This window comes from Haliotis asinina, chromosome 5 (assembly GCF_037392515.1).
Source record: "Haliotis asinina isolate JCU_RB_2024 chromosome 5, JCU_Hal_asi_v2, whole genome shotgun sequence".
In the NCBI taxonomy this organism is placed as follows: Eukaryota; Metazoa; Mollusca; class Gastropoda; order Lepetellida; family Haliotidae; genus Haliotis; species Haliotis asinina.
Window position 1 is genome coordinate 38452017 of NC_090284.1, and position 27458 is coordinate 38479474.

The 27458-nt window shown below is 37.8% G+C and overlaps 3 protein-coding genes across 3 annotated transcripts; 2 read left to right on the forward strand and 1 right to left on the reverse strand.

Annotated features, from left to right (window-relative positions):
• Positions 1 to 518: 518 nt before the first annotated feature.
• On the reverse strand, positions 519 to 9728 carry LOC137284388 (zinc finger CCHC domain-containing protein 7-like). Its single transcript, XM_067816174.1, has 9 exons — positions 9664 to 9728; positions 8137 to 8935; positions 7207 to 7409; positions 6403 to 6576; positions 4903 to 4938; positions 3998 to 4096; positions 3626 to 3725; positions 2767 to 3102; positions 519 to 706 (listed from the first exon to the last, which is right to left on the reverse strand). Exons 2-9 carry the CDS (start codon positions 8924 to 8926, stop codon positions 615 to 617), a joined length of 1830 nt encoding a protein of 609 aa, XP_067672275.1. The 5' UTR covers positions 8927 to 8935; positions 9664 to 9728; the 3' UTR covers positions 519 to 614.
• LOC137284390 (p53 and DNA damage-regulated protein 1-like) lies at positions 9715 to 17823 on the forward strand. The gene is made up of 5 exons (XM_067816176.1): positions 9715 to 9775; positions 10899 to 10938; positions 13959 to 14182; positions 14805 to 14905; positions 17329 to 17823. Exons 3-5 carry the CDS (start codon positions 14049 to 14051, stop codon positions 17484 to 17486), a joined length of 393 nt encoding a protein of 130 aa, XP_067672277.1. The 5' UTR covers positions 9715 to 9775; positions 10899 to 10938; positions 13959 to 14048; the 3' UTR covers positions 17487 to 17823.
• Positions 17824 to 20022: 2199 nt separating this feature from the next.
• Positions 20023 to 21932, forward strand: LOC137283849 (putative nuclease HARBI1). Its single transcript, XM_067815529.1, has 2 exons — positions 20023 to 20129; positions 20882 to 21932. The coding sequence occupies exons 1-2, from the start codon at positions 20023 to 20025 to the stop codon at positions 21930 to 21932; spliced, it is 1158 nt and encodes a 385-aa protein (XP_067671630.1).
• The last annotated feature ends 5526 nt before the right edge of the window (positions 21933 to 27458 follow it).

Here is a 27458-nt window from a genome sequence, read left to right on the forward strand (position 1 = left end):
GTCCCGCGCCGTGATATCGCTGGAATATTGCTAAAAGCGGCGTAAAACCAAACTCACTCACTCACTCACTCTAACCTGTCAATTGTATATTCAGGCATATCCCTTGAATCATGATTTTAGGGTGACCATTGTGGCTTGTACATAATCAAGTCTCGACCTAGCAAACATGTGACTGAAAGTTGAGATATGATGACACCCATGGCATGTTTAATCAGCACTCGAGATAAAGATGGAGTACATGTGCTTTGGATGAATTGTGCCTTGAATCACAATTAAGTGAGTATGGTTTTATCCAGCTGTTTGCAATGTTCCGGTAATGTCACTGCGGGTGACACCGGAAATGGACTCACACACTGTACCCATGTGGGGAACTAAACCATTTAACCATTTAGTTACCTCAACATCCCCCCTGAATCCCAAAGGAGGCATCAGTACTGAACGAATGCTGTATGAAGTGCTCTTCTGAGTAAACTGTAACAAAAACTTAAGCTCATTGACAACATACACAACAAACATTGATGAGGCTTCATACACAATTTAAATTATGCACATAATTATGGCAACTGACTCTTCAGACAAAGTTGAAAGACATGGACAATTAATCAGTTTGAATTTCATCTGTTTCCTTTCATCATCTTTGCTCTCACAGCTTTGGACAGTCTGAACCCACATCTGTTTGGAGACATCGTGCTGGGCAACTCAGGCGCTGTTGAGAAAAATTATGAACAAATAACCAACCATACATTTTTGGTAATAAACAACTAACCTGGAACCATCCACAACAAGAGATTCAGATGGAACATTGCCATAAAACAGCTGTCCATACAAATAACTAATATGAAACCGTGTAACATATGTCATATTTGGGATTTCACTTTCTTAGTAAAGTACACATTCTAGTACTTTTTTGGTTGAGTCCCATCAAAGATTCGAACCCGCACCATCAGAATTAGGCACCTAATCACCAGCACACAAAGTAAGCCGTCTAGCCCGCTTAGCCACCGCGACTTCCACAAAATGAAAGTCTGACAACTGGTAGTCTAGACTGCGCACTTTGTGTACCCCTCTGATAAGTGTAAATTGGCACGGCTCCCACGGCTGAAAGCTATGATTACACGATGCCATTTAGCAAGTGGTCAAATGCAACATATGTCATGGTTGGGATTTCACTTTCTTAGTAAAGTACAAATTCTAGTACTTTTTCGGTTGACTCCCATCTGGGATTCGAACACGCACCCCCAGAGTCAGGCACCTAATCGCCAGCACACAAAGTCAGCGGTCTAGCCTGCTCAGCCACCATGACTTCCACAAAATGGCATCGTGTAATCAAGCTTTCAGCCGTGGGAACCGTGCCAATGTACACTCATCAGAGGGGTACACAAAGTACGCAGTCTAGAATACTGACTCTGATGGTGCGGGTTCGAATCCCGGATGGGCCTCAACCAAAAAAGTACTAGAATGTGTACTTTACTAAGAAAGTGAAATCCCAAATATGACATATGTTGCATTTGACCAGTTTCTAAATGGCATCGTGTATTCATGAAACTGTGTGTTCAGCTGGTGATAACACCAATGGAAGAGTTAATGTTAGTTCTGAAATTAGGCTTCTGTGCTAAATGGTGGGTCCAGTGTATCCCAGTGTAACTGAGATCCTATACACTAAAACATCTAGGATAGACACTGGGAGGATTGGAGAATGAATTTTGGAATTTGAACAACATTTGTAAACATGTTATTTTGGAATACTTTGCAGTGTGAGTGAGAGGGTGAATGAGTTGGATTTATCACTTTGAACAGTATACCACTTATATCATGGAAGGGGCAGACTTGAAAAAGGTGCTTAAATAGTTTATTTATCACACCAAAGACCCTGGTTCGATTTCACACATGGATACAATGTCTGAAACCCATTTCTGGTTTCCCCCACCAAAATATTGGTGGAATATTGCTGAAAGTGGTGTAAAATCAAACTCATGCACACAATACTATGGTGTGTGAGCCTAATGTGCCATGGAAGAGTGAAGTGCTGGTGTCTGATGTTTACAATGCTGTGGTGCTGACAAACTCAGAAGCAGAATTGTGGAGAACAAGGATTCCATTGCATAATCACAGGTTCCCCAAGGGAGGTAACTCTGCACGGCGAATTATGATGCCCGAGACGCATGGGCCACTCATCCAAACAGTGTGGCATGTCTCACTTACATTGGCATGTCACAGTTGATATGCATGATGGCAGTATATCAAACATGTAGCTTACTTGTTCTTGCAAGCATTTTGATCTCAGAATTACAATTACAGAGTGTTCTGTATTGTTTGTACTTTGGAAATGCTGCAGTTCGGAATACCAAACCCCCAGTCTGGGTGAGTGAGCAGTTGAGTGAGTAATTTTAAGCCCTGTTTTGTAATATTCCAGCAATATCAGGGACACCAGCAATGGGCTTCACACAATCTATGCATGTGGGGACTCAAACCCAGGTCTTCAGTTTGATGAGTACAGTGGTTGAGAATAGCTGCAAGTTCTCAAAACTGGAATTTTGACGCCTGAAATTATGAATTTCAAATTTCAAGACTCTATCTCCTAATATACTGGTACTCACTGAACATTAATACACTCTTCTCCTGAGACTGGTGAAGTAGAAATGGATCATCCTCATACTTTACTTTGAGCATGGAACATTACACTACTCAAACATATCAACAAACTGTTTAATGTCGCGCCAGCTTGGATCTCAGTTCAGTGTCTAATACATACACGGTTGGACTTACTTTGTTTATTTCTCCACTTCTCAGTCTTCTTTTTCTTCTTCTTTCCCATCTTAACAGGTTTGCCTATATCAGAGAAACTTGTGTAGCTGCCTTCAAATTTCTTCTTTCTACCACTGTTCTTGTTTTTCTTAGCTGACTTGGCTGTTCTCCATTCCTCAGGCACAAGGGCAGAAACTTTCCTTGATATGAATGTACGTGCACTGTTCATGTTGGATGACTTAAGCTTCACAGAGTGATATTCCAAGGATTTTGTGGATGTTAATTTTTGGAGTTTGTTTTTTTTCAGTTTTGTTAGGTTTTCTGCTGCAGCTGGGAAATTGGCACTCTCTCGGTGTGCTGCAATAAATACATGATGTTTGCTCTCATTCTCTCTCAGTAAAATTACAGCCGTACAGCAGCACCCTTCAAGTGACTGAATCTGTACCAGACAAAAACAGTGAGTAGTTTTACAGTGACAGCTGTCTGAGGATGCTGACACACTGTTGAGCAAGTCACAGTCGGACCATGAAGATACACATCAGTCTTACGATGCCAAGGACCTACTCTAGCCTGGAACGTAAGACTGTCTGCACACTTCCATACACTATTATCTTCACTTATCATACTTATCTTTCACATATTATGTTCATGAAAATCTTATCATTATAAATAGCATACCAGGTCTGTCTGTTACATGAGTGGAACCTTGTTTTTGTGCCAATATATAAAAAGATTGTAGATATCCAGTTTTGTTGATTTTGTTTCTTTGATATGTTTTAAAAGTCTTTTCAGAGAAAATTAACCTAAGATCACCTGAGAATTTCCATTTCTGTTTTCTTCTTGGCTCTAATTTCCTTCAGATACTTTGAAAAAGACCTACCTCCAATCATCAATGGCTTCAAGACTTTCCTCTTGTCATACCGAGCAACTAAAGGGTAGGTGGCCATTGAATGACTGTCGATCCTACTCTTTTCACACTCCTGTCACATAAAAAACATTGGGACACACATGCATTGTATTCTTCAGGGTTAGGCAAGATGAAAACAATTTGTTTCTCGTGAGTTTTCTTATTAAGACACAAATCTAACAAAGACAACCTGATTCTAATACATCAGGCCTTCACTAGAACAGAATCAGGAGTCGTTCTGCTGTGTATAGCTCTACAACAGAATCAGGTGTCATTCTGCTGTGTATAGCTCTACAACAGAATCAGATGTTGCTCTACAGTGCATAACGATGAGACACAACTTACGAAGCCATAATGCTTCCTGCTTCCACAGTTGTAGCAGTATCTTCTCTTGTTGGTGACATCAGACTGACCTCTTGATGGACATAGTTGCTTCACAGATGTCTGCAATACAACAGTGATAATAATGACAGTTATCCTGAAGCTAGCCCTCTGGATACAGCATCACAGTTTGATGTTCATCTCTAATGATACAACTTCAAGAATGACTCTCACAATTTCACAAAAGCTACAAGTTACTATTATAAGTTACACTCACTGAAACAAGCCTACACTAATTTTCAATCTCTACCGGGAATCGTTAATCACAGTTCACTCTCGTTAAAGTAAACAATACATATTTCCAGGTAACTGATCATGGAAGAGATAAGCACAGGTAAATAGGTATTAAGAATAGCTTCAGACTTGTAGCCAGTCCAAGAAGAAAACTTTTCAATGAGTGCATTGGCCATGTATAATATAAGTTAAAAGCTCATCCAGACATCAAAAATGGATTTAACCTGTCCTGAGACTGAGATAATGGTAAATTTACTCAGTTGTACAGAACATCTAAAATTTGCACCATATTGTCAGGCTGACTAGTTGCACATTTAGACCGCTCATCAGAAACCTAGCTCGTCTTGGGCCACCGGGTGGGCCTTATTTCACACACTGGCTTTGGCACATATGACTGACCTGCCATCCCTGGACATACTGAATAACTACTGAACAATGAATGGATGAGGGAACTCAGCAACCACAGCTTTCCTTGCTACTGGAGTCATGCTGAGAAACTAGTGGAATTTATCACAAATGTGAGCGCAATTCTGAATAGCAGCATCTTAGAAAATGAGGTAAACAATGAACAGTGTATAAGGCCATATGGATTCATGACATGATGGGGATAGTTTATTACTTGTGGTCATAATTACCGTCAAGTGAAATTGCCTCCAGTGGTCAGTGCAGTTCTACAAAAACAAAGGTCATCATAAATACTAATATGTAATTTTTATGATAAAATTGATATTTTATATATCAGGCCCCCCTTAGTAATTGAAGGAATTGCAGCAAATTTGAAGAAATTGCATCTCAAATGTAAACAAACGCAGCCCACTCGCAAATCAATTGCAGCGATATCGTTAGTTCAGCGGTAATAACAGAAACACATCGCCCCTATCAGAAGCAATGTCGGTAATACTGGAAACACGCTTGGCCATCTTCAGAGATTTTTCGGTCATGAGCGGAAATTCACTCAGCAAAACATGGCGTCGTTGGAAGAACCACCCGTCTCGGTGAGTTTTGTTTTTAGTTCCTACTATTACATTTTTATACTTATCCATCTTTGACCACCCGTGTTGAATGCGTTTAGGTATGAGGTGTTGTCGGGGCAATAGCTTATGTTTTTAGGAAAAGATTGTCACTGCAGAAGAGTGTCACAAGTCATGCCCCTGGAGGTTGTTTACATCTGAACATTGAAGTTGTGCCGATGATTACAAACGTGCGCTAGATATAACATCAATGTTTTGTAAAATGTGTTTAAATTTGTCAGTTGCACTTCATATGAAGAAAAATTTTGGCTCATAAACTTCTTAATGGTGCACACTCATGATGTTCGTAATCATCGGCATGACTTCGATGTTCAGATGTAAACAACCTCCAGCGGCATGACTTGTGACACTCTTCTGCAGTGACAATCTTTTCCTAAAAACATAAGCTATTGCCCCGACAACACCTCATACCTAAACGCATTCAACACGGGTGGTCAAAGATGGATTAGTATAAAAATGCAATAGTAGGAACTAAAAACAAAACTCACCGAGACGGGTGGTTCTTCCAACGATGCCATGTTTTGCTGCATGAGTTTCTCACAACCGAAAAATCTCTGAAGATGGCCGAGCGTGTTTCCAGTATTACCGACATTGCTTCCAATAGGGCCGATGTGTTTCTGTTATTACCGCTAAACTACCGATATCGCTGCAACTGTTTCGCTGCAACTGTGGGCTGCGTTCGTTAACATTTGAGATGCAATTCCTTCAAATTTGCTGTAATTACTTCAGTTACTTAGAGGGGCCTGTATATATCTTGACTTCAACTTATTGTTTTATCTCCTTTTCCTCACATGGGACATATGGTAGGATGGAGGCAAAGAGGCCCTGTTGGGTAAGTAAGTTTTTGACTGTTCTGGGAAAGACAGGGATAAAATTTTCCACTCAACACTCTGAAGGAAAAGGGGATAAAGCGATAAGTCTGAGTCAGGATAAGGAAAATAACATATTTTGTTCAATTGTTAAGTATCTCCTGACAAAAAAAAATTAAAAACACCCTCAACAAAACATATGCTCAGTATGACAGCATCAGTTTGCACACATTGATACCTAAGATCATGACTTAAGTGATACATTACCTTAGATAGTTGTAGTTAAGTGTCGTACCTCATGAGAGTGGCCAAACATGTCACAGCGGAAACACTTCCAGTGCAGCTTCTGCCGAGGGGCCTCGCATTGCCTGGCAGTATGACCAGGCTGATTACAGTTGTAACACAGCGACTGAGGACAATTACGGTAGAAGTGTCCTGTGTAACCACAAAATATACAGATCTGGGATTTCTGAAAAAAAAAGTGGGAAATAAATCTTTATGAAAGTATTAAAAATTGGCGCAAATAGTCATCTAGTGAAGAGAATTGAAAAACTTGCATAGACCAAAGGTTGTAGCTAGTTCAAATGTCAGTATTACCAAAAACAACACTCACAAAATCACAATACAATTACAGATTCTGATATTCCTCATGTCACATTATCATGATCACAGTGTACTAAAATTGCATTTACAATGCATGCAGAAGTGGATGAAGCTGGGAAAAGGTCTTTTCAATATGGTATCCTTGGTAGCTATGTATAAGTTAACTCAGACTTGAGTGACCAGTCATTAGAGACACAATGGTTTGGATTGTTTATGCCATGTATCAGATGGGTAGGACTTTTGAGTTAAACAAATTTCAAAGTTTTTATGTGTATCAATAAAATGAATAATCAATGTTACAGGGTTAAGTTCCATTCCAGATTTATCTGTATTTGATAAAATGAATCACACTTGACATTAATTATAAAAACTGGTTTGTCTACAAACTCTTCCAACATAATTTTGTCTGCCATGACAAATTATGAAAGCATAATACTGATATTTCAAATTAATATGAAACATTAATCGTTTTAAACAAGTAAGAACTGCATCCCACCTTTGGTCTTGGACAGTCTTTAGACAGATGGCCAACTTCATTGCAATTCAAACATTTGACAGAAGATGGCCGGTAGTACCTTCCTCCCAGTCCTGCACCACCAAATCTCCCACCTAATGACCCTTGACCTCTTGACATGCCACCAACATTACCCAAGCGATCTTGTTGGTTGATCTTCCACTTGTCTGGATCATGTCCTTCTCCTGATACAATCACAGCATTAAGGCATGCTTTAGTCCTTGTTAACTTATGTCAATATTCTGGGTTTATAAGCAGTTTATTTAGTACACTACTGTGTGTGCTGTTTTTCCATGTGCTGCCTGCACAAAGTAAACTTCCAAACGGGATCACATGACTTAAATCATGTGACACATGACTTAGATCATGTGGCAGGGTATTTTTAACTTGCATAACAACAGATAGTAGGGGTTGATGTAAAAGTATTATGTACAGTACTAGAATTGCAGTGTATCTAACCATAATCCTACTTAACATGTGTTTTCATTACTGAGAAGATGTTTCCACACTCGCCAAATCCTAATTAACAACTTGAGTGACACGCGTCCCTACTGTTTTGATGGGTAATTAAACAAATCACATCAAATGCGTACTGATAGATGAAGAATGAATGCACTTAGTTGTGCGGGAAATCTATGGGAATGGTTTGAAAATATGCCGTCTGGATCCAGAAGTGCAGGGTCCGGTGAAGCGAGTACTATTACTGAACGTAAGTTTCGTTTCACATAAAAATCATCCGGAAGGCGGAGTTTCCACATACGTGGGGTCCGAGTAAACGGGCTTCGATTGTATATGCTATTATTCCTCAGGCTAGAAGATGTACTTTGTTAGTCTACATGGCCCAGACTCAACTATTGATCAGAGGCTGCCAATAACGTATCTTAATAATGCCACAGCTATGTAAGTTCTTACCATCTTTGATCCTCTGAGTTAGGCTGCCTTGTCTAAAGTTGACCTGTATATGTGGTACATCAGTGCTGGAGTTGGTGTCACTAGAAGTCATATCATCCCAGCTGTCACTCTCTGATGAACTCAAACTGATAACACTTGTGTTTGGTTCAAGAACACTATCCATTTCAACAACAACCTTTTCTCCATAATATGACCTCATCTTTGTATCATCAACACTACTGTCAGAATCTATTAAAATATAATCATGGGAAGAGTTCTTGTATGGTTTAGATCTTTTAGCATGGTCACTACTTGAACAGTCACTACTAATTACAATTGTGTTCTCCATGGCCTCTCTGTTCTCCTTTGTCTTCTCCCTTTTCCCATGACTAAACAATGAAATGCCTTCTGTATCATCAGAGTCATTGTTTTGGGAGACAGATTTCAATTTTCTTTTCCTAGGTTTACGCTTATTAGCTAAACTGGCACTGCTTGACCCGTCATTCTTGTTTCTGTAGATCATGTGTTGAATGGCACACACAGGCAAACCAAGGAGGTTTGACACAGACGTGGAAGAACCGGTTGTTGATGGTTTGTCAGATATGGTATCATTCTTATGAAATGTTTCAATGTTTACATCTAAACCATTTGAGTTAAAAAGCTGCGTATGGTCATCTTCAGAGATGTGTGTGTCGTTTGTCTGGTCATGATGAAGTTGACTGTACAGCATACATTCAATTTCAAATTCATCTAAATCCTGTTCATCTGACTCATCCTGGTCATCCTGAAGTTCAAAGGTCTGGCTCTGCATCTTTGTGTTCTGAAATCAAATATAATAGATACTGAAAGCTACAATGAAAACTGAAACCACATTGGTCAATAAGACCAAATTACAATAATTGGAAGTTGGAGTAGTTTTTCTAAATCCTCGGTATTGTGATCATGATTAATTTTTACATATCTACGTTTAGCATTTTACTACATGAAGAAAACTGAAAGAAGAATTCACATATATTTGTCTACGACGTTTTACTGAAGTAAGTTTAAGACAAGAGATGAGAAGTGATGGGAATCTGGAAGATCAGACTATTGTTTTGGTTTTAAATCTTATATGGTAGGTTGTAGAATATTGTGGATGGGCATATTGACGTTAATACATTGAATGTTATTATCATCGTCTAAAACCAAAAGAGACCTATGGAGCCGTTCTGGGATCTACCGTAAACAAACATGGACTAATTTATCTGACAAAATTGTGATAAACCCTTGTAATGAATATATTTGTTTTACATTTTCGAGTTAGTCAAAGACGAAATATGCTGAAAGGCCATCAAAACGTATGGGATATTCGTAACACCCCGACTCTTAGTCTTACATTTAATATTTATTACCATATATACGATGTAGTTAGCATCAGGTATTTTGCTACGTTCGAAATATTGTTTTTCGGGTCGAATTTCACATACAATTCCTATTTCACCATAATTAAACAATGATACATTATTTTCTTAATTATAATTGATTCTACGCCTCTGACTGCTTGCTTACCAATACTGGATCTTTTCACGTGTGGTTGTGGTGAAACTTAAAAGGGAGAGCACTCCCACCGACACGTTCAACTTCCGGTACAGATTCCCCTCAGAAGTATCGAGGAAAAGAGGTTTGATGCTTAAAAACTGTTTATTTAATGGCACTGTGAAAATGTCAGTTTAGACTGATCAGCTGTATGCTATAGGGTTTTGAAATAAATAACTGTTGCTCCTGTCGACTGCTTCTGTCTCGGCATGGAACGTATGACACCTTGGTGTCACCAGTTTTCGCTCACCGCTAACGGGAGGCGGCGTAAGCTGAATTAGTTCGTATGGCTCAAAAGTGGACCGATGAATAGCAATGCAACTCGAAAACTAGTAAAGATAAATGAGCATCATTGAAACGGTGACCGTAATCTAAACATCATGCCAACTTTGTGAGGTTTTGCAGAATTTTTGTCCTAACACAGCCAAAAGCACCTGCACAAGTGCCGAGAACGTTATTTATTCATTAACCTGTGCTGTGCTGTCTCCATGCTTTCTCGCACACCTGGCTGTCCCTTTCTCTTCACTCCTGTCTCGTAACAAATAGTGAACTGTGTCAATATTTTAATGATAGTGTAAAACATTTTTTTTAAGGAAAACATACTCTGCAAAAAACTCACAAAGTTGGCATGATGTTCTGATTATAATCAGTGTTTCATTGAGTATGTTATGTTTATTAGCTTTCCAAGTGATAACACTAGTGTTTAGTTGAACACTATCCATTTCAACAACAACCTTTTCTCCATAGTTTGATCTCATCTTTGTATCATCAACACTACTGTCAGAATCTATTAAAATATAATCATGGGAAGAGTTCTTGTATGGGTTAGATCTTTTAGCATGGTCACTACTTGAACAGTCACTACTAATTACAATTGTGTTCTCCATGGCCTCTCTGTTCTCCTTTGTCTTCTCCCTTTTCCCATGACTAAACAATGAAATGCCTTCTGTATCATCAGAGTCATTGTTTTGGGAGACAGATTTCAATTTTCTTTTCCTAGGTTTATGCTTATCAGCTAGGCTTTAATTCATCCATCTGCTTTTGAGCCAAACAGACTATAGACGCGGTGAATTCGTAATCCAGACTATTTCATAGACGGTGATTTCGTAGTCGTGTATATATACTTGAATAATACTATTTTGTAAGCATATGAATTATGGTAAATCTCTAGGTTTGTGTATAACAAAGTTGTTTTGCTTTGTTTTCAGTGATATGAAGCTCTTAGATGTGAGTGTTAATTAGGAAGTGGTGAGTTGTTTTAATTATGTTTTGTTAATTACTTTGGCGGTGACCCACCTACCTTATCCTTCTTCTCCAGTGCTACCTCCCCAGCCATCATCACATTACTCAGTCTAAGTAAACTTAGCCACTACTGAGTCTAACAAAGTCCAACATGGGAAGTCGCGTCAGGTAACCTTTGAGATTGACCAATCAGAACACAGCTTACCAAATTGGAAAGTAGACATTCGCACATACCTTTTGAACTTTTTATCTTGAAAGGGTTCGTACCCAAACAGTTCCAAATGCAATTTAGCGTATAATCGCTTCCAGGTGATGCACATGGCACACTTTACAACCATGACAACGGTGAGTAAACAGTCGTTGAAAATAGTGTGTTTGGCAATGTTCAAGGATGTCATCTTACGGAAATATTAGCAAATGGTAACTGTGTCAACAGAAACCCCAAAGGGTATATACTGCAGGTCAAACAACTGTTATATGTGGATTTTTGTTTGCGGAGAGATCTGTGTCAGTGAACTGAATATTTTGTAAGTCCCTCTGATCCTTACCTTGTCTGATTGGTTAAATCTATTTAATTGTCTCGCATTTGATTGGACAGTCATAGGTCGCTAAAAGGTTACCTGACGGGACCTTCTACTAGGGTTTGTTAGACTCAGTGGTGGAGTGTAACGAATTTAAAACTGAGACTAAGTTTACTTAGACTGCACGGAACTGGGCCAGTACTGGCCCAGTGAAGTCAGAGCGTCATGCCCATATAAGGCATTCAGGAACTGGGCCTGTAGTATTTTGCACACTGGCGTTGAACTGGCCCAGTACACTGTTGCCTAATTGGCCCTTTACATTTTGACTGGCACCTGGTTGTAAGTTAGATACTGTTTCTACAGTTTAAAACAAGCTGATACCAACAAAAATAATCGGAATGACAAAAACAAAACAAAACACAAGTTTATCCAGGTAAGTTTATTTCCTCCTGTACTGAACTTATGTCTTTGAATTAGATATGCAAATAGGTTTTGTGTGATCTAAAAACATGGCATATATGATGAATGACTGAATATTTAAAATTTTCTAAATTTGCTGCATGTTATTATTCAAAAGTTAGGTCAACACTTAATGTGAGTAGCAAAAGTAGTCTCTACAAGTGATTCAAAACAAAGACTGTTACTATTTAGAGTCACATTACATCAGTTTACACTCAGAAATATGGAAAGTGTCAACCTTTACCTTTTGGCCACCTCTTTAGAGTAGACGACATGGTCCTGAGATAATCTCCCACAATTCCCCAGAGAGGAAGTGCACTGTCTGTACTGGGCCAGTACAGCCTTGTGGTGTTGTGTTTACGATAACCATCCATACGTGGCCTGGTACAGTTTTGCCTGTAAGGGGCCACTGAAGGAAAATAAGCACTGGTCCAATGGTACAGGCCAGAACGATGCCAGCACTGGCCCAGTAATGTGATGTAAGCTGGGGTCTTGGCTTGTGTCTGTACAGCTGAATGTTGATGAATTCCGTTGTTGTGAATGTTAAATAGGAAGCAGCGAGTTGTTTTCATTGGGAAATACTTGTGCGTTTTCAAGTGCTTTGTTAATTATTTGTTGGTGACCCACCCACTTTCTTCTCCACCTCTACTTCTGGGTTTGTCTCTGTAGTTGAATACTTACATACATATTTTTTCTTTATTTCACAAAACTTTGATTAGTATATTAGCATCCCATGGGCAGAAGAATTTGTCGGACCAGGCCTGCTGCTAATCATGTCTGTGTACAATACCGATCATACGTACCTAATATATTTTTTTATTTTACATACCACAAACACTTTTGGTTTACACTTATGTCATAATATCAATTTTCATCATCAATGATGTTGAATGTTCCCCACTTTGGTAACGTCTACAAATCCACCGCTCAATCACGTCTATGAATCCACCGGATTTCCACATCTATGAACCAGTCCTTGTCTGTGAATTCACTGCAAGCCCCACCAACAGGCAAATTGCATTTCTTCTAATCTTACAATTTTCTAGAAGTTTGGCCCTTTGCCTTAAATCTATGGCTCGGTGTGAGTTTCACCCGTCCCCAACACCCCCACCCACAAAAACCAAAATTACAAAACAAACTTCACTCTAAATATGCATTTAGTAAACTAGAACAGGTATAAAAACAGTCAGTGAACTTTTTTCAGTGTTGGAATATTTAACCAGGACAAATTTATTATGTGAAAAGAGGGTGTTACAGGCAGAACTCTTTCTCTATTGCTCACTTTAAGCTGGGAATGAGTAATGGGAAACTAATATCTTTGTCACGGTGGAGAGCTGTCTAAGTCGCCAGGCTACTAATCCAGCAAGCTCACAGGTGCCGGAATCAAGCCCACCTGTGACCCGCAGTTTGACTTTGGAGTCAACTTTGTGTGCAGACTCTCTCCGTGTTGTCACAACCCCTAGTGTACAGTACACAACCTGGTGTACTTAAAAGAACCCACGACACCGTAGGTAGATGATTGGATGGTGGCCACATGAATACGTGCAAACACCTAGGTGCAGGTACAACAACGTGCAGTCTACCCAGCTGTGAATGGGTACCGTGTAAGGATGGGAAAGCCACATTAACTCAGTGTGCCTAATAGGCTGCAAGAGTTGTATGATCCCCAGGCAGTTGAGATGGACATCCAATGAGCAGGGAAAAATAAAGCTCCCTTGAGCAGTTGAGCTGTCGAACAGGATATTGGCAATAAATAAATGTGTAGCATTATTTTTTAGAATAGCATGATAACATACATATATATACATATGTAGTGCGAATTGCTGTGACTTCGGCAAAGCAGTGTCACGATTAATTTTGCCTTGACTTAACCATTAAGAACCAATGCAAATTTAAATAGTTACGCTGAGTAAATACAGTGTTGATAATGTAACCTATTGTTGTTGTTTTTAAAAATGTGTATTGTAATGATGTAATATTTGGAAATATTTGGTGCTGATCATATTTATCAAGATGGAGGTTATGTACTTGTATATTAATTTCCAGTTTCTTGTATGGTGATTATTTGGAGACAGTTCAGATTTGACAGTATCTGTGTTCTCCAGAAGAGCAGGAGAACCAGTGTTTGGATACATTATGTCAGTTCAGGAAACTTCGGATCTGTTGAACCAAGTGGCACTTGTGGAGGAAGCTGCAGAGGATGTGTTGGCAGATCGTAGACAAATAATTGACCTGGATAAGAAGAGGAACAAGACACGAGAGGCAATCAGGTTCCAAATGAATTTTTTGAGAAACTTCCTAGTTGTGTCTCTCATGAGAGTCTTGCTATGTTTCTAACATCTTAGAATAGACTGTGGTAACATGCCTCAGCTGAGCCAGGATCTGTGAAGCAGAAATCACAACTGAGGTAGCTTGTGGTTCACTGTCCGTACTTCTCCAGCAATATGGAAAACCGAGACTTGTCCTTGTGTCATTTGTAGTCATGTATAACTGATTTCTATAAAGTTTGAACTAGCAAAAATTAACCTTGCTTTTTAGGGACTTGAATACAACTTGAGGGGGAATTGCCATGTTAAAGTTAGAAACTGATTGCCACGTTAATGCATGTACAGATTGGGAAACAGTGTGTAGAAATGTTGTTTCAGAGACTAAATAAGCTGTTATCCATAAAAAATATTGGGTAACAGTGTGAGAAATAGGTTACAAATTTGCAAGCTAGTTGGGCAAACTGAAGTTTACCAGCCTACAAAATAATTCACTAGCCCGAAATTTGAATACAGAAACTAAGCAACAGATGAAAAAGGGTAAATACCACAAAAAACAGATGAACCCATGAAAATTCACTAGCCAGTTCGCACACTGGTATGTAAATCCACAACTATTTCATTTCAGAGCCCTTCAGAAGACAACAAAGAGTGAAAAGTCATGGGTGTGCTTTGGAAATATGTTTATCAAAATGCCGAACAAGAAAGCTGTGATCCTTCTTGAAAAAGGTATGGATATGGAACTACAAAAGAACCAGAGTGTTCTGGCAGTTTATGTAGTGCATACTCAGGAGCTCTTAATGTTCCATGTCTTCATTATAAGCAGGGTGTGAATGTCCAGATGTAGAAACAGCTACATTATGAGCAGGGTGTGAATGTCAGATGTAGAAACAGCTATATTATATGTAGGGTGTGAATGTCTGATGTAGAAACAGCTATATTATATGTAGAGTGTGAATGTCAGGTGTAGAAACAGCTACATTATAAGCAGGGTGTGAATGTCAGATGTAGAAACAGCTATATTACATGTCGGGTGTGAATGTCTGATGTAGAAACAGCTATATTATATGTAGAGTGTGAATGTCAGATGTAGAAACAGCTATATTATATGTAAGGTGTGAATGTCTGATGTAGAAACACCTATATTATATGTAGAGTGTGAGTGTCTGATGTAGAAACAGCTATATTATATGTAGGGTGTGAATGTCTGATGTAGAAACAGCTATATTATATGTAGGGTGTGAGTGTCAGATGTAGAAACAGCTATATTATATGTAGGATGTGAATGTCAGATGTAGAAACAGCTATATTATAAACAGGGTGTGAATGTCCAGATGTAGAAACAGCTACATTATAAGCAGGGTGTGAATGTCAGATGTAGAAACAGCTATATTATATGTAGGGTGTGAATGTCTGATGTAGAAACAGCTATATTATAAGCAGGGTGTGAATGTCCAGATGTAGAAACAGCTACATTATAAGCAGGGTGTGAATGTCAGATGTAGAAACAGCTATATTATTTGTAGGGTGTGAATGTCAGATGTAGAAACAGCTATATTATATGTAGGATGTGAATGTCAGATGTAGAAACAGCTATATTATAAACAGGGTGTGAATGTCTGATGTAGAAACAGCTATATTATATGTAGGGTGTGAATGTCAGATGTAGAAACAGCTATATTATATGTAGGGTGTGAATGTCTGATGTAGAAACAGCTATATTATAAGCAGGGTGTGAATGTCCAGATGTAGAAACAGCTACATTATAAGCAGGGTGTGAATGTCAGATGTAGAAACAGCTATATTATTTGTAGGGTGTGAATGTCAGATGTAGAAACAGCTATATTATATGTAGAGTGTGAATGTCAGATGTAGAAACAGCTATGTTATATGTAGGGTGTGAATGTCAGATGTAGAAACAGCTATATTATGAGCAGGTGTGAATGTCAGATGTAGAAACAGCTATATTATATGTAGGGTGTGAATGTCAGATGTAGAAACAGCTATATTATATGTAGAGTGTGAATGTCTGATGTAGAAACAGCTATATTATATGTAGGGTGTGAATGTCTGATGTAGAAACAGCTATATTATATGTAGAGTGTGAATGTCAGATGTAGAAACAGCTATATTATATGTAGGGTGTGAATGTCTGATGTAGAAACAGCTATATTATATGTAGAGTGTGAATGTCAGATGTAGAAACAGCTATATTATATGTAGAGGGTGAGTGTCAGATGTAGAAACAGGTACATTATAAGCAGGGCATGAATGTCAGATGTAGAAACAGCTATGTTATATGTAGGGTGTGAATGTCTGATGTAGAAACAGCTATATTATATGTAGAGGGTGAGTGTCAGATGTAGAAACAGGTACATTATAAGCAGGGCATGAATGTCAGATGTAGAAACAGCTATGTTATATGTAGGGTGTGAATGTCAGATGTAGGAACAGCTATATTATATGTAGGGTGTGAATGTCAGATGTAGAAACAGCTATATTATATGTAGAGTGTGAATGTCTGATGTAGAAACAGCTATATTATATGTAGGGTGTGAATGTCTGATGTAGAAACAGCTATATTATATGTAGAGTGTGAATGTCTGATGTAGAAACAGCTATATTATATGTAGGGTGTGAATGTCTGATGTAGAAACAGCTATATTATATGTAGAGTGTGAATGTCAGATGTAGAAACAGCTATATTATATGTAGAGGGTGAGTGTCAGATGTAGAAACAGGTACATTATAAGCAGGGCATGAATGTCAGATGTAGAAACAGCTATGTTATATGTAGGGTGTGAATGTCTGATGTAGAAACAGCTATATTATATGTAGAGGGTGAGTGTCAGATGTAGAAACAGGTACATTATAAGCAGGGCATGAATGTCAGATGTAGAAACAGCTATGTTATATGTAGGGTGTGAATGTCAGATGTAGGAACAGCTATATTATATGTAGGGTGTGAATGTCAGATGTAGAAACAGCTACATTATATGTAGGGTGTGAATGTCTGATGTAGAAACAGCTATATTATATGTACAGCATAAATGTTTGATGAAGAAACAATTATGTTATATGCAGGGTATCTGTTGAGCAACGTTTTAATGCATATATGTGCATCAGCTGAACTGTTTTGATCATATTTCCAGATTATAATCAGCTTGATGAAGAACTGGCTGATATCAGGACGAAGTTGAAACCTAAAGTCAATAATCTGCGGAACTTGGAAAATAAGGAGGATATGAAAGGTTTTGGGCTGAACCCTCTCAGCAAAGAAGAGCTCAGAGCTATTGAAAAGATGTTATAAAAACATTTGCTTTTGTGATACCTGGACACTTGAAGAAGTCATGCAATGAACAGTATGTGTGCTTGCTTGGCAGCATTGTTCCTGTCCCTGGTTTCTAAAAGATTAAGTCAGAAGATACAATTATTGCATTATAACAACCAGGGAAAAAGAGTCATTGACTAGCAGAAAGAACTGTGAACTACATGGTCAGCCAGTCACCAACAAGCATGGTATTGTGGAAACCTGTTTTGTTTTATTCTGCACATAGTGCCAGTCATCATGGATGGGCACAACACTTGTTATCATCATAACAAAAATGTAGATGTTTATCTTACCTCACACATACAGTATTGTTTTCTGACTGGCTGTGTGTTCTTCTGTTATTTTCAGTGTATCCTGCTTACAAACAAGTAACGTTTTCTGTGTTACCCTCAGGGAATGATGAACTGTGGGAATTCATTCGGTACTTCGTGTTAATAATTCATCATCCCGAATAATTCATTATCCCGAATAATTCACTAAGCGCTGATGTTGCATACAGACTCTGTGGGTTGCATACAGATTCTCAAAGGGTTGATGTTACATACTGATTCTCAGTGGATCGCATACAGACTCACAAAGGGCTGATGTTGCATACTGACTCTCAGTGGGTCGCATACAGACTCACAAAGGGCTGATGTTGCATACAGACTCACTAAGGGCTGATGTTACATACAGACTCAGTGGGTTGCATACACAGGGGGACAGCTTATGAATGGCCAGCAATCATAACTTGACACACAGAAGGTAATGAGCTACAAAGACATATTTTATATCACTGTAAAGATCTCAAGCAGATAAACCCAACATGTTCATGAGCAAGTGTGTTCACATGTTCATGAGCTCACAAATTTGCTCTGAAAATTTATTTCTGCAGCAATTTCTGGTGGAATTTATTTTACTGCAGAAATTTTTGTCAGAAGTTTTTATTTCAGGAGAAATGTCTGGCAAAATGTAATTTTACTACTACAATGAACTTAATTCAGTAAAAATTAGCTTCCACAGTGCTTGAAATTATTAATGTTTTGAGGTAGCAAATTTGCTATTTAAAATCCTATTTTGTTACCTGGAAGTAAAACACAGTAGCAGCATTTTGCTACCTGGTATATTTTAGTGAAACCGCGTACAGTCATCAATTAGCCGTCATTTTCAAAGGATAGCTCTGTTGATAAGAGATGTAGACTGCAGACTGATGCTCTTGAAGATTTGATGAAAATCAAACAAGTAGACCCACAGACTTTTAGAGGTTGTGATCCTATAAACTGATAATTGTGATAGCCACTGATATCTAGTCCTTCTATTTCCTTCACAGTGTCAACAGTTTTGTTGGATTATTTTTCTTCAGCACTTCTCCATTTGAGATGAGTCTTTTTTCTATTACTTCTGCACAGAAAGTGTCCAAGGATACAGTCAATGGTCGAAGAATAGTTTGCTTAGCATCATAGACACAGTTACTGTATACTTTGTAACAAGAAGCATGGTAACAAACGTCTATGCATTCTGGATTGAACTTGCCAATCTGAGCAGAATTCCCTTCTTCTCTTTGAGTTGTGATGCTTCCAAAAGTTTCTCTACAGTTGTTTCACATGTTGCGAGAGCTTCTTTTTTTCTCTTGCCTGTTGATCTGTGATCTCCTTAGTCTTACGAACGACAGATGATACATTCATCACAAACCCTGATGTGTGATGATAAGAAGTTGGATTGCAGTGTTGGTAACTTTGCATGTAACTGAAATGGAGAAATCTGCAAACACATTTAAAACATAGATATTTATAGCTTTGTAAAAGTACAAACTTTTATTCACCCTTTTGAACTTTATGTTACATGTAAAATAAATCTGTATCCATCCTAGCCGAGCAAAATTATTTGTGTTTAAATTTACATCACTGGCAAAAATAAATGTGTAATGATTCACCATAATCCAGCAATTGTCAATTTACAACAAGATATATCAGTTCAAACAGCATTCAAGTTTCTGGCTTCCTGCTGGGTCTAGGGGCAATAAACTGCCCAAAGTGTCAAAGTCAATCCAAATAATTCTGCTCAGTCTTCGGTATTCTATAACCTAGCCTCACCAAGTTCAGATGTAAGATAAGTTGTTAATGACAGAAACAGCATATGCCCAGAATCAGTATCAGTCAATACTGTCTGCAGGAAAATTAACCTGAACAGAGACATTCTTAGTTTTGATCATATAATACTGGATTACATAATGGTGATCTGATAAACTTGTTAAAATGAACCTGTACTCCTACAGCTCTATTTGAAACTCTTTTCATAGGTTTGTGAAGACAAAAACAAGAATTCTGTTTACTAGAGTCACAATCAGCTGGTCTAGAGCCATCATTCTCCTTTTCCCCCTAAAGATACAGAGTGATCTGTCAGTTGAGCTGGTCTAGAGCCATCATTCTCTCTTTTCCCCTAAGGCGCGTGCGATTAGGCTCTTCTGTGTAACTGTTCCTCTTCCGGCAGACCACGGAAGAGAGTAGTGTTAACGAACAGGCGGAAGAATTCAAATATGGCGTCTGCGAGATTGCTTCTGCAAGAACTTTTTGACGATACCTCTTCCGACGACAGTTCTGATGAATCAGATGATGAATTTCAATCCATACTGACATTATTGGCGTAAGTTGTTATAGATCAACGTAGAATTCCGTTTCTAATAAGTAGTAACATAGTAGATGGTGAACGACCGGGTCTTATTAACGTGGTATCGTCATTTTTCTCCGATGTGCTGATCTGGATTATTTATATTTATTTACATTTGCACATTTCTCTATGAATAAATAAATAACACCCTTAACCATCCATAAAATGTTAATTTTTTACAAAAAATTTCACTTATTCATGATGACCAGTTGACCAAAAACAATAATGATAAAGATCGAACATTCAAAATGTATTTTAAATAAGCAAGTAAGAAATAAGACCCACCATAATAGGGACCACCATCATACTAGTTACTACATGTAGTATTTTGCGGTTTTTGTTATGATTTTGCATCCAAAGTAAATTTTAAATCTAAATTCCTATCAAAGCTTTCATCATTATTGGGTGTGTTTTTAATTACAGTTGCTTTGCTTGATTTAATCAGGATGCTTAACTAAATAAGCAGAAGTGATTAAAATGAAAAAAATTATGGAAATGACTAGATCTTTTAAAACCACATGTTGCCTAGGAAAATGTAAATTAAATGTTGAGGCACACCATTAACAGAGAAACATTAACTTTCAGTGAATTGCCAGTATTGATATATTGATATCTTGTAGGTAACTAACTTTACTTAATACTTATTACAATACTTAATTTGAACGTCACCACTGTAATGTTATTAACTATTATTTTCAAATAAATGTTACTCTTTTTTATACTTTCAGAGGGAGCTATGATCGTCCCCGTGTGGAAAATTATGTGCAAGGTGTCGTACCTTTGTATTCTTTGGATACATTCAAAACATTCTTCAGAATGTCACGGAAAACATTTGAGGAACTGTTACAAATTATGACAACCTGCCCAGGTGTACAGATGAGGAATCCATCAGCTGGAAGACCCCAGATTCCCATCGAAACTGACCTTCTCATGCACCTATGGTACATGGGGTCGCAGGAATGTGTTCGTTCTATGGCCGATAGATTCGATGTATCAGAATCAACATTTGTGGTTCATAATAGAGCAATGTTAGATGTACTTGTGAATCATGTCATGCCCAAGATAATCAGGTGGCCAGACCATACAGAGTATGACACAGTGGCAGAAGCTTTTGCCAGGAAAAAGGGCTTTCCTGGTGTTATAGGTGCTCTTGACGGCACACATATCAGAATTAAGGCACCTCACGATCATGAGACTGATTACATCAACCGCAAGAGGTACCATTCAATCATTCTGCAGGCTGTATGTTGTGAAGACATGCGGTATACAGATGTGTACACAGGATGGCCAGGCAGGGTGCACGATGCCAGAGTTTTGCGTAACTCGCCATTGTGGGAGACAGGACCCCGGCTTTGCCGTCAGCATCTTGTACTTGCTGATGGAGCATATCCATGTAGGAGATGGCTTCTCACACCGTTCCGCGACAATGGGAATCTTAACAGGCTTCAGACAAAATTCAACAAATGCCTGTCGGGGACTCGAGTAACAATCGAGAACTCATTTGGAATTTTGAAAGGTCGATTCAGACGTCTACAGTTTGTAGATATGGCAGACATAAATTACATTTGCAAAGCCATCATGAGTGCGTGTGTACTTCACAATATTTGTGCAATAGGTGGGGATGAACTGGCAGAAGTGTTTGAGGATGATGTACCTCCAGCTGACAACAGAAACCCTAACTTGCAGGAGAATGATGCTGAAGGCCCTCTTCGCAGGATGCAATTGATGCACCATTTGGCAAATGTATGGACAATATATTTCTTTCACAAAATGCTGTGAATATGATGTCAGTATTTGATCCAATCTTTATTACTAAATCATCCATTTAAGGGGACAAGCCTATATGTTTCAGAACAATTCAGGTTGGTAAATTTGGAAAGAAAAGTTTTAGCAGAGTATCCTTACTAGTATGTTAACCCAATAGGCCTGTCCCATTAAAGAAGCAACATTGAACCTTTAATGAGCATGGTAAATGATTTGAAAATTTTTATTTTACACATGGATCACCAGCCAGTATGTCAATCACTTAATAAAGGCTATGAATGAAACAAAACACAGAGTTGTCCTTCTCTATTAAAAAGATGATCAATTACTTTCCAAAGCAAGGAGTTTGGTAATACAGAAAACAATTTCTTTCCAAGGATAAATAATATAAAGCAAGCAAATAGATACTTTAACATACCTTTAACAACCAGTGAAATTACAGGTTTGAAAAGTTGTTATTGAATTCATAGAAAAGTGGTAACAGCTCAAGTGTATCCAATGTATACCCTAGGGGATGAATTGCTTTGAATAATTTTTTTCAATGAGGCCAGACTTTTCTTTTAATCTTGGTTTGCGAATCCGCCGACCGAGAAATGTTGAAAAGTAGGAAAATAAAAAATTTTAAAAGCAGTCCTTTTTTATCCTGCCGACCTGATTTACCAATAAATGATATAAAAGAAATAATTTAGTATGTGCATTTCAAAATGTTTTCATGTAAAAAATGTCAAACCTGTGCGTGTTTATTTTTTTCCTTCCCTACCTACTCAAAAACTGATGAAAATGAAAAAAAATAATTGAATATTAAGGTTTTATTTTTATTTTTTCTCGACCTACCGACCTTTGATTTTGTACTTGAATTCTGTGAACCAAAGAATAAAAGTTTGACCTGAGAGTACAAATTATTCTTACCTAGTGTTAACTTCCAAAACAAACTCCTCAAGGTGTTAGTGACATGAAGGTAGCATAATTTGAGACATTCTCCATACAAATATCAGGACAAACATCTGGATGGAATAAACAAAAAAACTTTCACATAACCACCATGACATTCAAAGATGTTTAGTCTTTGATTATGCTATCATAAAGTAAAATCACATAACATGAACAACCAAGCTGACTATATTTCGATGCATAAAACAAACATGTAAGTAATGCTCTGAAATGAGCAAAAATAACACAAAAACAGCTCAGCTAAAACCTATGACAAAGCTGTTACATAATTTGTGGTATATTCTGGATGCAAAATTAGCATTTGTCTCCACAGGCAGTGATCAAAGGAACTTTTATAAGCAATTTGGAAAAGCTAGAAAGGTTTTCTCATTGTCAAAACAAACCCAGAAGAAAAATGACAAGTCACAATACTATATAACAAATGAATTTTGGAGAAATGATTTTCAGCTATCGCTTCATTGCAAACAAACATTGCTCATCATTTTATGAAATCAGAAAAGTGGAATGCGGCGTAAAAAGCTCACTCAGAAAAGCTAATATACATATAAGTACATGAATTTAAAGACTTTGTGAAATGCAAGCACATGAGAAATATCAAAGAGTTATACACTTTCACATTTTGTCCAAAAACATTTTGAATAAGGACATTTTTTCTTCATGCATCTTCTGTTTCTGTTCCATTTTCTTCTGTCTTTCTTCCTTCCGTTCCTTTGTATAATCTGCAAGGAACTGCAGGACTGAAGCACTTCCAGATGATCGTCGCTTTTTCGCACCACCTCTTGGAGATGGGGAATTTGATGGCGAGACAGTTGAAGCTGGTGGCGAGGCAGTTGATGTTGATGTTGATGGTGAGACAGAACGTACAGGTGTTGATGTTTCGGGCAATGATTGTTCTGTTCTTCCTGATTGAGTTTGTGTTCCTGTGGGCCCCTGTGATGAAGGCATGCTGCTGATGACACACACAGGATTAATGTCATGTCTATCGCCTAACAGTTCCTCGAATTCCCTCTGGAATTCAAAGTTTTTGCCCCCTCGCCCTGTTTTTGTCTGGTCACTCTTGTGGTTTTTGTATGCAGCGAACATGGTCTTCCACCGTCCTTCAATCTGCTCCTTGGTGAATGATGTTCCAAACTGACGGTTCATTTCGTCAGTGATGTCTGACCACAGAAGCTTCTTCTTGTATATTGAGGACTTGAATTTCTCTTTCCTCTCAGTGTATAGACTTAGAAGAAAGAGAGACTGGCGCCTATCGAATAGGTGCCCCTGTGGGTTGTCTGCTGCAGGTGGAGTCAGACTAACAGAGCTTCCATCCAAGGAAGCTGAAAACAATAAAAAAAATTATCAGCCTTTCTGTACTTGCATATAATGTATAATGTATCACATTCTATATGCAATGTGTTGCTGTAAAAAATGTAATGTGTTTCAATGGCTTATCGTTTCCATAACCTGTAGATATATAATATCTTCAGTGTATTTAAACACTATTAAGTGCTGCTTCTTTACTTCCATGTTACTTTTAATTCTACAAAGCTACTAGAAAATACTTGATTCTGATTGGTTACCTCTCAGAAACAAACAAATATGCCCTAAATGGACCTAAAAACAAACATAGCTCAATCAAAATTGAGCTATGTTTGTTTTTAGGTCGATTTAGGGCGTATTTTTTCATATTAAAATTGCCTTGGTAGAATGGATATAAACCCATATGGGTCTTAAAATCAGAGCCATGACACACAGAATTGATACCGCCTAAATGAAATAATTGAAACCTCATGCTAAGCGTTCGGTATCAATTAACATTTAGAGGTATCAATTATGTATAACATGGTTCTGATTGTAAGACAGGGTTTATCTCCTGAATGAAGTCAATAATTTATATTCCCTTTTTTTCTACAACTCACTTTCAACACTGGCTTGTAAGGTAGGTGACACATCCGGCAGTGAAACAGTGGGGCTGGCAGGGCTGTCAGGACTGGCAGAACAGGAGGGAACAGGTTCTGATGACTGGTTAATCTTTTGACCTGATGTTGAAGGTGCTGCAAGAGGAGACAGAAAGATTAAAGTTCACATCTCTTAAGATAATATCAGTGAATTGTTCACGTGTACATTTATAAATGCAGAGTAGTGAATTCTTATGATACAAAGAAAAACAAAAAGTGAAAGATAACAAAGCATGAGAAATATGACATGTCCAAGTTACGTCACACCTTTACTAATAATAAATATGAGAGGATTTCAATACATTAGTATTAAGGTAACAGGTTGTCCACTGACTAAAAGTTTAGCAAAACATATTGCATTGTAGCCTAAACTGACAGAATAATGTTTTACCTTGGGTTCATATGAAAATAAAAGACCTATTATTCAATATAATAAGAAAATAAAGAAAATAATATAAGAATATATGTCATGAAGAATAACAACACATGATAATAAAGAAGAGGGCTGGTAGGGCTGTGAGGACTGGCAGAACAGGAGGGAATGGGCTCTGATGGTTGGCTAGTCTCTTGAGTAGATGTAGAAGGTACTACTCTGTCCATACTAACATCGGACGACATGCAATGTCCAATTACTTCCGAACCAGTTTATGGGATGTGCACAGACCCTATGCAGGGGAGGAATTTAAGTGTAAAAGAAAGAAGAAAATGTTTGCTTCTATTCGAAGAAATTACAAGCAAATCTTTATCTTTTTCAATCAAAATCCTTACCATCAACCAAAAATTGTATCAAAGGCAACAAGCAAATTGTAGCTTCTTGTTTTTATGTTTACAAGCAAAAGCCAAATAACTAGGGGTATATAGCTTGTGCTAAATGCGACTCCTGCTATGTGGGCTACATCCAGTGTTAAGTTCACATAGTCAACATAGACCAAATATTTTTTTTAAACAGACTGAATATATAATCAATAAGAACAGAGATATTGAAAGTGTTCAATCTAAATAGTTCCAATTTTTTACGCTCGTGCGATACATCAATTCTTTTTTCATATATAAAAGGACAGGTTACAATGCTATATAATGCCAACATAAATTATTGTGATAGTGATATTAGCCATTGATGCTAGTAAAGTGACAGCTGTATAAAGGCCAAACCAATTAATATACTACACTAGAAGCATAGAAGCACCACACACCAGTGAACAGACCACAATTAACTTACCGATTACGCACTGCAATTCATAAAATGTAATAATTATTATCATATTGGCAAAGACTTAAATACATCTCAAAATAACAAGATTTATTCAACTTATGACTTATGAACGAAAACAATGGTAACAAGTTTTATGAAGTTAATTGCATGGCCATGGTTACAGTAATAACATCCATGATTATTTTCAAAAATAAAAAAAAATAATTCAAAGTGTATTTTACATGGATTTTGTATTGCCATAATTGAGGACAATTTAAGAATTAAAGACAGAGAATCTTAAGATGAATTATGGACATATAGTTGCAAAAACAGAATTCACCATTTGCTATAGATGCTGAAATGATTTCCATCGTCCTAACTTTTTCACAGGGTGCGAGCGTTTGTGGGACCATCCTATTGATTGCGAACAGATCAGTAAGATCACCGTCATCAGTGCCTCCATGATTGTGGGCTGTATATGCCTTTTTAGATATATCATCAAATTGAGCCTTCATAGCAAGATTGATATCTTGTGTCCTGGATACACCTGGCAAGAACCCCTCTAGGAGACCCAAATCCGCAAGGATTTGAAGAGACTGCATAGCAGCTGTAAGAAAAGTACACTATTTCAGACATTGGTAAAACAAATTCATAAATTAAAAATATGAAACAGTTCAAGAAATAAGTATGGACAGGACACGTAATTATTTCCACATGTTACCAGCTGCAGTCTCCGTCCTAGTACATATTGCCATTTACATACCGTAATACATAATGTAGCCATTTTCAGTGTATTCTTTTTAAGAGAGTTAAATCCCCTTTACATACTTTGAAAGCATTCACCATGAAATTTATTAACAGAAAGTATTTATTGATCAGTCTTCGGTGTATTTTGTATTTAGTATCCCTTACGGATTCGCTTGTGGGTTTCTCCCTCTGGTATGGCATACCACTTGTACGACGTTATGGCAGTGTATATTGTAGCCTGTAGCTGTTGATCTGTAAAGCAATATAGACAAAAATGAAAATAACCATTCCAATTATCAGCGTACAATCGCGATTCAAAAGTGCAATATTTTGTACTTGGGCATACTTCCCTCGAAACGAAGCCCTCGGGAGACTGAACCCAGTCATAGCGGGTGGCTGTGCACTCAAGGGTAAAGACCTTCCGATTGGCTGGTTCATTTGCTGATACGCTGAGCGCTCATTGTGTGTTCTGAAAGATGATCTGTTTGATGGGCCTTTCATAAGTATGGCTAGTCACAAGAAAGTAAGATTCTTTATGGATAACAACTTCTTTTATTGTACTTGATGCATCGTTTCAGTATGGATTCATATACCATTGTCAAACAAAATCATTTATACTAGAATAAGTTGTTATCCCTAGAAAATGTAAATAGAGATGTTGGGTTTTGTAAATACACGTTCTCTGAATTTGAGTTCGATCAAATCAAAAAT